This window comes from Microtus ochrogaster, linkage group LG4 (genome assembly GCF_000317375.1).
Source record: "Microtus ochrogaster isolate Prairie Vole_2 linkage group LG4, MicOch1.0, whole genome shotgun sequence".
Taxonomy (NCBI): domain Eukaryota; kingdom Metazoa; phylum Chordata; class Mammalia; order Rodentia; family Cricetidae; genus Microtus; species Microtus ochrogaster.
In genome coordinates this window covers 62,377,712-62,390,013 of record NC_022030.1, presented here as the reverse complement: position 1 = coordinate 62,390,013, position 12,302 = coordinate 62,377,712, and the positions used below count along the sequence as shown (strand labels likewise).

Here is a 12,302-nt window from a genome sequence, read left to right as displayed (position 1 = left end):
GGTCCCGGCTCGGCGGACGGCGCAGGGCAGCTGAGGGCCCCGGCGCGCGCGGTAGCGCGACACTCACAAGCGCGCGGACCCAGTAGCAGCCGTGCGCCCCGGAGCAGAGCGGCCACTGCCCGGGGGCCTTGGCCCCGGCGCTCGTAGCGCCGCGCTGCCTGCACTTTAATGGCTGCTCGGCCGGCCGGCGCGTAGGGGTGCAGGCGGCTGCGGCGCGGGAAGGCGCCTGAGCGAGCCTCCTCCGCGGCCGGTAGCGCTCCATGGCGCCGCGGTCTTCCCGGACGGCCCGCTGACCCGGGACGTGCGTCCCGGCCATGAACTGATCCCCTCTACTGCCTCATCCTCGCCTTTCTTTTTGCGCCTCCTCTCTCCGTGCTCCCCGGGGGCTGCGGCGCCCCGGGTCTCGGTGGCCCGCGGGCTCCGGGGCGCCGGGCGGCGGCGACGGGGGGCGCGCGGCTCTGGGCGCTGTGCCTGCACCATGAACTACCAGCAGCAGCTGGCCAACTCGGCTGCCATCCGGGCCGAGATCCAGCGCTTCGAGTCGGTCCATCCCAACATCTACTCCATCTACGAGCTGCTGGAGCGCGTGGAGGAGCCGGTGCTGCAGAACCAGATCCGGGAGCACGTCATCGCCATCGAAGGTGAGGGCCAGGCCGCCCCGGGGCTTCTGGAAAGCGCGGGGGAGCGGGCGCCCGTGGCGCGGCGGGGTGTGTGCGCGCTTGTGTGCGTGCGTGTGTACACACGCGACTGCCCGGCCGAGAGAGCACTGCGGTGCCTCTTGCCCCGCAAGGCCGGCAGTGCAGCCAGCCTGCCAGGGACGGTGGATCGTCAGCGTTCATTTGATAATGGACAATAGAGTCTCTCCTGTGAGAAAGTGGCACGGTGCCGCTGCGTCCTGGGCCGCCCGCATGTCCCGTTCCGGCCCAGCCGACGCCTGGGGGCAGCTGCCTGGGATGGCGCCACTCGATCCGTGACAGGTTATCAGGCCTGGCTTGAGCGTTTTGCATGGACATTGAAGATGTGTTTTGAGAAGCTCTGCTGCTGGGGGTACTGTGCCGGCCAGCCTGTTCAGTTGCTTCATGGCTGTCCTTTTTTCCCAGTTCGCGGATACAGGGGAGGCATTTGGACTTGGAGCACGTAGGGAGCCAGTGGGACTCAGTCAGCATCATGTCCCAGTGCAGATCTGCCTGCCCTCGGGCAAACACTGGGCGTTTGGAACCAAAGTCCTGGGTCAAATTATGACCCTTCTAGGGAGGCAGGACACTTCCACACTCTCTTGCTAAAGGGGGCACTTGGAAACACCTGCCACTTGGGAGTCACCCAAGAGGAGGAGGAAAAGTGGATGATGCTGTTGCCTGTAAGCCTGTGTGCAGAGCACAGTCCTGACCCCCAGTGTCAGGCAAGGCAGTATCCCCGCAGGAGAGGATGGAGCTGGCTGCTTTGCTTGTGTTCTCTTTGGACCACTAATGGCTCCCGTTTCTCTGCTACTAGGTGCCTGAGCTGTTTCCTTGTTTGCTTTCTCTGGGCCTGCCATCACTTACCTGGGGGGAGCAGGTGGTATCTAAGTGGGCAACGTGACCAGCCAGTGGATTTGCAGCCTGTCCTCTTGAGTTGTTGTTGGCCAGTGACAGTACAAGGCCTGCGGGTGGCTTGTCCTAGTACACTACCGTGCCTGCCAAAGGCTGCTGAGTCCTCTGTTGAGGAGCATGGGAGCCTTCCAAGTCCAGCAGGAGTGTGTTCAAAGCAGGTGCAGGTTCTGCCCTCTTCGCCTCCGCATAAGGCTCCTCCGCAGTCTGAACTTCTAACCCTGAAGTGTTTGGGTTTAAAACTTGGCCGTTTGCGTGGAGAAGGTGAACGCTGTGTTGCTGATCCCCTTGGCATTTGGCAGCCTCGTGTACTTGAACCACATCCCAGGCAGGCTGGGAGACGGACTAACTATCCACGGGATATATTCTAATTCCAGGGGAGGGTCATAACAAGTTCTGTCCCTGTATTCATACTGACTCTGAATGCATCTGGGCCTCCTGAGTGTTCATAGCTGCTTGTGCTGACTTCAGATGCTTCCAGGCCCATTAAGAGCCACAGCTTCTGTGGGACGTGGAGTCTTGTGTTTCGAGGGACACCCCCCAGCTGATGGAGAGGCGATGTAAGTGAGGGTTTTCTCTGAGAGCAATGTCTGGGTCCCCGTCGGAAGTACTGACCGGTGCTCATGTTTCTCTCAGGTTACTCTGCTCAGCTCTCTGGCAGCGTGTACTGGAGTCTGATGAAACCCTCAGAAAGCTGGTGCCAGGGATGGAATGCACCTGACTGGAGCTCCTTGCTTGGGAGGAGAGGAAGGCCTCCAGCTGGGTGTGACTCATTTCCCATTCTTAAAGCTGCACTGTGGGGTTTTGGACTTCCAGCAAGAGGATGTGGTTGCATTTCTCTCTTTTTAAAATTGTTCTTCCACAGTGAGTTTTTCTTGATAGCTGATGCTATCGAGTCCCGTTGTTTTGGCTATAACCTTTGTCATTCTCAGGAAAACTAAAACTGATGGATGGATCCTGCTGCTGGGGACTTTGATAATGCTATTGTTTTTGTTAGGATGAGGAATGCCTATATTATGCCAGGACTGTAGTAAATTCAGCGGGACTGGAGAAGCGTTCGTATCTGCCTCTGTTCTTCCTGCCGTTCACCACAGTGGTACACTGCTCATTTGGGGAGAGCCTGAGCACAGATGGTTTGCTGTTCACAATGGCCCTGTCTTATAGAGGAGGAGGTGGAGGTATGAGAGGGTGATGACCCCTGAACACATGAGGGAAGTTGTTCAACAGCACCTCTGACCTAAGGGGTGATTTAGGCCCCTGGTCTCTCTGGCTTCCCAAAGCTCAAGTCTTTCAGGACCTCACCCTTCCTCTTCTAATTAGATCCCGGCCCATTTGTTATAATGGAATGGTCTTTCCATGTCCGTGTTAAGATACGGGCAGATCTTACATTGCTCCGTGCATGTTTGGCATGGGGAGAGGGTTGCAAAATTGTGGTAGCATGATGTGCTTGAGGGAGAAGAGAACAAACACTTTTTATTGAAAATATCACGCATGTATGTAATGTGTTTTGATCAACTCTGCCTGCCAATCAATTCCCATTTCCCCTCAGAACTTCATGTGTTTTCTTGTTCTCTTTAAAAACACACGGAGTCCACATACAGTGCTCTCTGTATGTGCACGGGTGTAGGACCCTCCGCTGCAGCATGGATTGCTTTTGTAGGGACAGCATCCCTGAAGAAAATGGACTCTTCCTTCCCTCAGCAGTCAATAAGCTAGGGTGGGGGACTTCATGAACCTCTCCGCATCCATCCTGGGATTTTGGCAGACTTGGTGTTGCGTGTGCAGTCACAGCTGCTTTTTGTTCATGTGTGCCGTGCTGTCCATGTCCAGCAAATACTGTTTCACTGCAGACATCCACTACAGTCTTTCTGACTCCCTTGTGCTGTGATTCCTGAGCCTCATGGGAGGGAGGGGGTGTTATACAGATGTTCCATTTGGAGCTGAGCACGCCTAGTCTCTTTTATTCCCTGCATACTGATCTGCGGTGGGTCTCTATTAATCTCCATCTACTGCAAAAAGAAGCTTCTCTGATGAGGGCTGAGAGATGCACTGATCTATGGGTATAGAGATTAGTTTAGGGGGCAGTTTATTACTGAGTCCACTTTGCAGAATAATAGTATTAAGTTCTCTCTCTGGGACCTATAACCTAGCTGGTCATGAGTTTCTGGCCTACTTAGTAGTACCAGGCCTAGAGTGTATCTCTTGGTACAGGATTTAAAGCCTACCAGAAAGTGGGTGGTTATTCCTATGTCATTTGTGCCACTAATACATATCTTGCTATATGCCAGTGGATATATCTTGCCAGGCAGTCATTGTTGTAGCTTGTGGGATTCATAACTGGCTAAATTTGTCAAAAACTTCATTCTTGGTAGCATAAATAAAACCTTCCAGTACTGTGAAAGTTAGCCAGCAAGGATGCAACTCCAAGGTCTATACCAGCTTGATTTTTTTTTTCATGTCTTACAACTCAAGTATGTGGTATCTTCAGCAACAGGGTCTTATTATCAAATTCTAGAAGTTACTAAGAGTGATAGTAGTAGCCTGTGAGAGGGGTCTGCTTTGGGGGTGTCTGTGGTTTCTCACTGATTGGTAGCTCTTGGGTTGAAGAAATAGATCAGTGGTTAGGAGCATTGCTGCTCTTCTGTATGATCTAAGTTCGGTTTTTCAGTACCTACCCATGTCAGGGCGCATGTAACTCCAGCTCCAAAGGGATCTGGTACCCTCTTTTGCCCTTTGCAGGTATATACAGACAGACAGACAGCACACACACACACACACACACACACACACACACACACACACACAGAGAGAGAGAGAGAGAGAGAGAGAGAGAGAGAGAGAGAGAGAGAGAGAGAGAGATCTTAAAAAAAAAAAGGTTAAGCAAAACCAAATTTGGATACCTATATCTTCACTAATATTGAACTGGGAAGGTATAAATTTGGAGAACCCATGATTAGTGCTGGATCACTATAGTAACTGAAGTGAAACCCTATCCCTGTCAGAGGCCGACCCAGATCACCTTGTGACTAGTAATGAGCACGAGAAAAGCAAAAATGTGAATCTTTCAAGAAAAGATATGCATATCATCATAAATATTTTAAAAAAATCACTTGCCTCATGAGACCAAACCTGTCATTTCCAAAGCTGTCTAGTCAGACCTTTCTCCCGTCTGTGGCCTCTTTATCAAGGCCTTGGGATTGGCATAACAGGAGCCCTTTCAGCTTAGGAGGACTTTTGAAGATATGGTTTTTGTGATGACATAGCCCGCCAGCATTTGGCTTAGTTATAGTGTGTTTAAAACCTCACTGTTTTCTGGCATCTACATAAATTTTTGCTCTTGGGGTGAGGAACTACCTTGGGAAAGAGGAGGATGTTTTGGTTGCTGCTCTTGTCACAGTGAGTCGGTTTTGGCCTCGTTGGAAAATCTCATAAAGATGAATAAGATATATTTTATTTAGTTTTAAGAGCCCACTGAAGTTCCCAAATAGCAATATGTTGGGGATACTGTCTCTAGGCCTGGGATACATGTGATTTCCATCCTTAACCTTGTTTAAAAATGATACCTTGTTTTTTTGTTTTGTTATTGTTTTTGTTTGTTTGTTTTTGAATTTTCTTTAGTCTTTATTTCTTACCCTGAGAATCTTCTTAACCCCTGAGTCTTGAGTATTTAGGGAAATATTAATGATTAGTTTCACATCAAGCCCAGCAGATGTCTGGGGTGTTCTGCAGGGGTATGGCCTGATGTGGGATGTAGCATGTACCATGTCATGCCCAGAAGTGAGCCTGGGACCCACCTCACCTCTAGTCAAGCCTCCTGGGTAAGCTTCCCCTCTGGCTGTTGAAGACTCTGTCTGGGGTGGATGGATTGAAGTGCACCGGCCAACTGCTTCTCTTATCGTTCTTTCAAGGCTAAAGCCTCTATTAGCAGTTACACACTGTAATTCAGCTTGCCAGCAGCAGAGCCAGGATCCATGTGTTTGCCTAGTGCTCGCTCATTCAGCCCAGCAGTACGCTTCCCAGCTTCCCAGGCACCGCTGGGAAATCCAGCCAGTCTCTGAAGTGGAGACACCCACCTCCTCATCCAGGGTTTATGTTGCTCTCTTTACTAGGTGACTGCTCTGTAGACACCTGTTTTGCCTTGATCTTCCACAGGATGACTAGGGCAGGGAGAGCATGAGCTTTCCATGGTCCTCTTAGGTGGATCGGATATGTGAAAGTTTGATGTCTCAGCCTGAGCATTTGGGAAACCTTGGAAGATGGGAGGGAGTCTGCACAGTCCCATGATGCAGCTGTGTTGTTGAACATTTGTGCCCAGTGGAGTGCTAAGTCCTTAACCTGTGTTATGCCAGTTCATTGTATGGTAATCCCCAAATATGGCTATCCCCCTGCTGTGTGACAAAACTTTTCCTGGGGAGGCACAGCACACTTACTCTGGAAAGGGACCTCATGCCCGGATTGAAGTACAGATATGACCAGTATCCAGCTTGGAGAACCAGTGAGTTTTATTGGGTTTATACTAACAGGAATATGGGTGAGGGGTTTCTTACAGGAGCAGGAATGACTCAAAGACAGCTGTGTATCTAAAGCCCACTGTAGCATGGGTGGCAGTTCACCAAAGCTGGGGACCTGGAGCACACTGCACACTGCACAGCCTACAGGCAGCTCAACAGGTTGGAGTGTTCTTTCCGAGTGACTGAGTTGGTCTAAACCTCTCCCAAACAGCTCCTCTGCTTTCTCTTCTTCCAGGCAGCTTTCAGATCTTTGCGTTGTCTTTGTAGCTTGGTTGGGCTGAGAGGGACTCTAACCTTTATTGCTTACTCTGGGAGAGAGGGGCCTAGTGAATCTGGTCAGTCAGGGACAACCTGGAGCTATTTTGAGTTGTCCCCCTTCCTGTTTAAAGAGTTCACCTGCAGGGTGGGATGTTTCAGTCTCAGAGGAAACCGTTTTCCAACACACCTTTGCAACCCGGAAGTGTAGAAAACGTATCTGGGGGAGATGAGTTGCCTGGGCCAAGCCTCCTTGCATGAGGTAGAATTGACGAGCCCCTGCTACGTGTGATTCCCATCGTCATCTCTCTGAGCCGTTGACGCTGGAAGAGACAGGCTTGGGGATGTGCCCTGTAACCAAGGCGTCTTGTTCTCTGTGGAGTTGCTTAATACAGTAAACTCGGTAAGAGTTTGTTTAGTCTGGTTACTGCAGGTGTGTATGTTTAGGGAAAAAAGTTTCTTCTTACTGTCATGGGTGGCTCTCCTTTTCCTTGGGCTCTGTCTGCCGTGCTGGTCATAGTTCAGGTCTAATCAGAGGTGGCAGTTTCACTATCGCCTTTAGAAATGACACTGTTGGCCAGGTGCTGCTTCCCGTAGAGACCTCATGCCCAGCCAGCCCTGGGAGCCCTCACAATCTCGTGACTTTTAGGTATGGTGTGGATGCTCTTTCTTAGAGATACCATGTGACCTGGTACATAGGTCAGAGCTACCCACAGCTGGTATTGCCTCTCTGGAGTTAAGGCCTTCCTTGCTCTGTGTGCCAGCTGCCTTTGGCTCAGCTGCTGTCCTCCTATCCTGGAAAGCCAGGAGCTCCCGAGGGTGGAACTCAGGCCTCACTCAGTGTTTGAGTCCTCAGGGCTTTGGTGGGTCAGGATCTGTACTTGAATAATGTCCTGGACCTGGGCAGCCTTTTCCTCCCAGAAACAGATCCTTTTTGCCTCATTAGGGGTGTGAACTGAATTATCCTCCTGCATCAGTGAAAACTGCATCCAGAGTATAGAAGTTGGGGGCTGGGCAACTTGTAGATCTATAGATCATGACCTTCATGGGGACCAGATCATCATGCCATTTTCTTTACTGTTTGCAGGTAGGGAAGGAAAATCTTGATAAATATTGGTGACATTTCTAAATCAGTGGTCTACAGATGTTGATGGTTCTTTCTGACAGGAGCCGCTGGTTAAATGGAGAGAATCAGCGTGGTCCAGAGGGATCAGTGAGCGGCAGGCTGTGTCACTAATGTAATGATGTTGAGGCCACTAATGTAATGATGTTGAGGGCTTGCAGAGACAGATAGCAGCTCCCTGGTTCTGTGGGACTGGAGTGGCCCTGGGAACCTGTATTTCTAAGAAGGTCTGTAACCCAGGGATCTCATTTTGAGTCCTGGACAGTTTCTCTGGTTGGACATTTGTTCTGGCCTGCAGTATTCGTAGCTAGCAGTGGCATCCCTACCCAGTCGCTTAGGAAGTTGGCAATGTCAAAAAGTTTGAACAATGATGAAAGGCTGGATGCCAATTTGAATGGTTTCAGGTGCAAGTTTCCCTTGTCCCCGTGATGATCATAGAAGGAGTGGGCACCCCCTGAGTGTGGAGTTCTGGAGGTCAGGGGGACAGTAGGCCTAGACAGGGGTCCAGTACAGAATGGAATTCTCTGGTATCCCATTTCCTCTAAGACACAGGCTGTATTTCTGCGGACTTCTTCCCCTGCCTATTTAGATGGGTTCGTCAGTCTTTGCTTCTCATGGTACCTTGGTAGGTGATCCATGTTGTCACCACTCTTTCCCAGCAGTTGAGAGCATCTCTGAAAGAGATGCTACATGTTATCTGCAGTTCACAGGAGTCACGGAGGAGCCCGAAGACAGTGACTTGGAGGGCAGAGAGATGGAGGGCAGAGAGACAAGTCCTGCAGCTGCAGGGACAGCAAATCCCATGGCCCCACCACCGTCACCTCTGTTTTTGTCCAAACCAGAACTTTTCCTCTGCTGCAGCTGGATCCCTGCTTCCCATCACTCCTTCCCTTGCTGGCCTCCAGGTCTTTATGGTTTGCGAGCCTCACTCCAGCTGCCTGCAACCCTGGGTGTTTGCTTGTTTTTGTTTTTGTTTTGGGACAGGGTTTCTCTGTGTAGTACTGGCTGTCCTGGAACTCCCTCTGTGGACCAGGCTGGTCTCTAATTCAGAAGCCCACCAGCCTCTTCCTCCCAAGTGCTGGGTTTAAAGGTGTGCCCCACCACCACCTAGCTGTTTTTTATTTTCTTAAAGTAGTTTAAAAAAGGTTGAGAATATGTATATTTTTTCATTTCTCACTTCTTTTTCCTCCCTCCAAACCCTTCCATGTTACTTCTATCCCGACTTTCTTTCAAATTCATGACCTCTCTTTTACTCTTGGGGTGTGCGTGTGTATTCCAGAATACATAAATACAACCTGCTTAGTCTGTATAATGTTACTTGTTTGTGTTTACACACACACACACACACACACACACACACACACGATTTCAGTGCTGGACATCTGGTGTTAGATAAACCCTTGGGGGCTACTCCTAGGGGAAGACTATTTCACCCACTCTCAGCGTTTCTTAGTTGCATATAGGTTTTTTTTTTTTTTTGTTTGTTGTTGTTCTGGGTTTGAGGCCTCATGAGTTTTCTCTCTTCCACTTTAGGGTGTCTGCTGGTGCCATCTTTGTTCAAGTCATGTTCAGGGAGCCATGTTGGCGGGTCCAGGAGTTGTGTTGTAGACCTATCTGTTGTGACTGGGCTCAACAACTCTGCATTTTGACTGATTATTGATTTCTGTAATGATCTTTGTTTATTGCAAAGAGAAATTTCTTTGATGAGGGGGAATTACACTTATCTGTGGGTATGAGGATAAATATTTAGAATTAGGGTTTTTGCTGGTTTAACAAAGTAGTAGTTGTGAGTACTCCTTCACTAGCCCTGGATCATAACTTCCTTCCTGTTGAGTGGCCTTAAGTCCACTTGGAGAGCTGTTGGTTATTGTCAAGCTGTCTGTGCCAATACTGCATCCTTAGGGTTGTTATGGTTCATAGGTGCCATGGCTGGGCAAGACTTTTGGTTGCTTCCCTCCATTGGAAGCTTGCATGGCCCCTTCTGGTACCATAAGAGCTAGCCCTAAAGGAGGAGATTTCATGTCAGATCCAGCTTAGGTCGTATCTGCAGTGCATGGATAGCTTTAGCAGTAGGTATTTATCTTCTACCTCTGGGCATAACCAGGGGCAATAGCAGTAGCCTACACTATTTTGAGAGTCTCTTGGACCATCCTGAACAATGAGCGGGTCTCATGTCTAGTGTTGGGGTTTGTGTTATCTGGTCTGTAACTTTTGGAGGGAGAGTTGTCATCCCAGATGGGAAAATTCCACTTAAACTATGTATATTTACACACTGACTTGTGTACATTATAAGTATTTTTAGATAGATAATAGTGTGAATACTATGATTTTCCGACATCCTTACTGTTATTTTACCCTTTCCCTCCCTCTCTTTACTCCCCCCTCCCTAATTAAAGCCTTTTCTTTCGATTTCCCCCACCAGGTCACTTGTACCTGCTGTTCCCGTCTCTGTTGATTTTGCTTCATGGTTCCAGCACTTACTCAGACCTGTGTCCCCTTCCTGACACTCAGGCACTTTTGCATCCCAGACTAAGTGATTGAGTCTGGAAAAGCCGGATGAGGCTTAGTTATTTTTAAAGCCCAGGTTTGGGGTTCTGATCTGGCGCTTAGCTACATAATTCTTTCTCTTTGTTAGGTACCTTTCTCTGAGAAAGAAAATGCACTCTGCAGATGTTAATCTCTAATCTTTGCAGCATCTGTTATTTTGTTCTGAGATTGGAGAAGAAAGGCTTTGTGTGGTGCTGTAGGGAGTCCTGGCCTCTCAGGAGGTGGGAGGGACTTTTGGCCCCCCTTGTCTAGTGCTCTGGAACCTGGACCCAGACATGGCTTCCCTGAGATCGGAGATGCCCATGGACAGGACAGTGTAGTCTTTTGAGTGCGATCTCTTTACCTTCCTGCGCTGTCTGCTCACAGCTGACCAGGGCCAGAGGCCAGAGGGGCACTGGGGTTGTTTCTGTGACCAGGGAGGGAGGAGAGCAGATACCACGTGGTGGGCAGAAGAGGTTGTTAATGGATCCTTTGAATAACCAGCCAAATAGCTTGTTTGTGTGCAGGGTCGGGACATTTTCCATAGAGAGCAGCCTAAATATAGGCTTGAGGGTGGGGACCAGGACCCAAGAGGGGGCTGTCATCTCCCTGGTATTGTTTCTTCCTCTGTAATCAGGACTCCACCAGCCCTGAACAGGTGGCCACCCTGCATGCTCTGGGAGCAGATTGGGTTTTTGTTTAAGCAGGCTCATTTGCACATTTCACACTTCTCCCGCTGTTTGGTGGGGATTGTCTTTTTCGGGCTGCAGTGTTGGAGTGTTTGTTCAGTGTTTCTATACAAGCAACTGTCTCAGCCTTAAAGCTGCGCATGCTGGCTGCCTGTCATTAGCATCATGGGTAGGAGCTTTTAAGGGTGGGAGACACTCGGCTTCTGGGAGAAGAATTCCAAATACTTCCTGACCGTGTCCAGTCGTGCTGGTATGCAATAGGCTCTAGCCAATAGGACCTAGCCAATAGGACCGTGCTGAAGACAGCTCAGGACAGGCCTGGCCAGATCTCTTTCCACCGCTGTCTCTGGTCACAGTCTAAATGAGAAGTGGTCATTTCAGGAATGTTTAGTTTTTATACAAGCATTTTAGTTTGTGGGCCTACAAACTAAGGACGTTTGAAAACAACTTAGCACTGTTACTTCTGTTTTCACAAGAGTCCCGTTACTCTCGGTACTGGGGAGGATTTCTATTGGTCACATTTGTCACTATGAGGACAGAATACCTGACAGGACCAACTTAAGGAAGGACAAATGTATTGTGCCCCAGTTGAAGGGTGCAGTCTGTTGCAGCAGGGAGGCATGGTGGCAGGAGAAAGAGGAGGCTGTCACGTTACACCGCTGTCAAGGAGCAGAGAGAGATGAACGCTGGTGCTCAGCTCCCTATCCCCTTTTGACTTAGTCTGGGATCCCAGCCTATACGATAGCGTCGCCTCCATTTACTGTGTGTTTTCTCACCTCGATTAACCTAGTCCAGAAACTCTTAGAAACATGGCTAGAGGGTCATCTCCTAGGATGTCAGCCGATGGTCAGTACTAACTGTCACGCATGCTTTAAAGCTCTGATGTGTGAGTCGTGTGGCTTCTGGAGTCCTGCTCGCTCACCTATGGCAGTGACCAGAGGTCCTAGACTGCTGGGGGCTTGGGAATGGTGGGATTGACAGGACTCCAGGCTCCCTCACATTTGGGAACCCCTTGTTTTGACATGTAACAGGGACACCACGTTATAGGAAGGTTTTGCATACTAATTAAAGTTGACCAGACATGGGTGGCAGGGGCTAGGCTTAGCTGTGTTGTCTGCTTCTTGTTCCGCTGGCTGTCACGCGGGTGCCAACATTGCAGGGCATGTTCTCAGAGAAGTCTTTTGCCCACTTATGTCCTCGTGTCTGTTGGGAACAGGCTGGAAGGGAGCTAGAGTCCTCTGGCTTCCTCCTTCACTCTGCATACAGTAGTCAGGACAGCCACTGCCTAGACAAAAATGGGTTCACTTTAGAATACTCAGGATGGCAGGCTGGTTGTCGCCTTCCTGTCTAGGGTCGTCCTCCTTACCGTTAGCTTTAAAGATCTGAGTGACCGGCACTCTTCTCTCTCTGGCTTAGGTGTCAAGCTTTAGTTCTAGGATTGCCTGATGGCTCTTCTCTCGTTGGCTGAATAACACGTTGTTTATATGTCATTGTGTGTGCAGTCCTGTAGTGAGTAGCTCTGTCCTGTAGATGGGTTCCGCCAGGCCTGGGGCGGATGTTGGGCAGTTGGGGTATGTAGTCAAGCTGCTCATTGATGTCCCCTCTCACCCTC

General features: G+C 49.8%; 1 protein-coding gene across 4 annotated transcripts in view; it reads left to right on the top strand.

The window, feature by feature from the left end:
* The first annotated feature begins 6 nt into the window (after positions 1 to 6).
* The window catches only part of Agap1 (ArfGAP with GTPase domain, ankyrin repeat and PH domain 1), a 456,884-nt gene continuing 444,588 nt past the window's right edge, over positions 7 to 12,302 (top strand). For all 4 annotated transcript variants that reach the window (XM_005361713.3, XM_005361712.3, XM_013351735.2 and 1 more), the window contains exon 1: positions 7 to 641. In XM_005361713.3, coding sequence (XP_005361770.1) covers positions 479 to 641 — 163 coding nt within the window. In that variant the 5' untranslated portion in view covers positions 7 to 478. The remainder of the gene's footprint in view (positions 642 to 12,302) is intronic.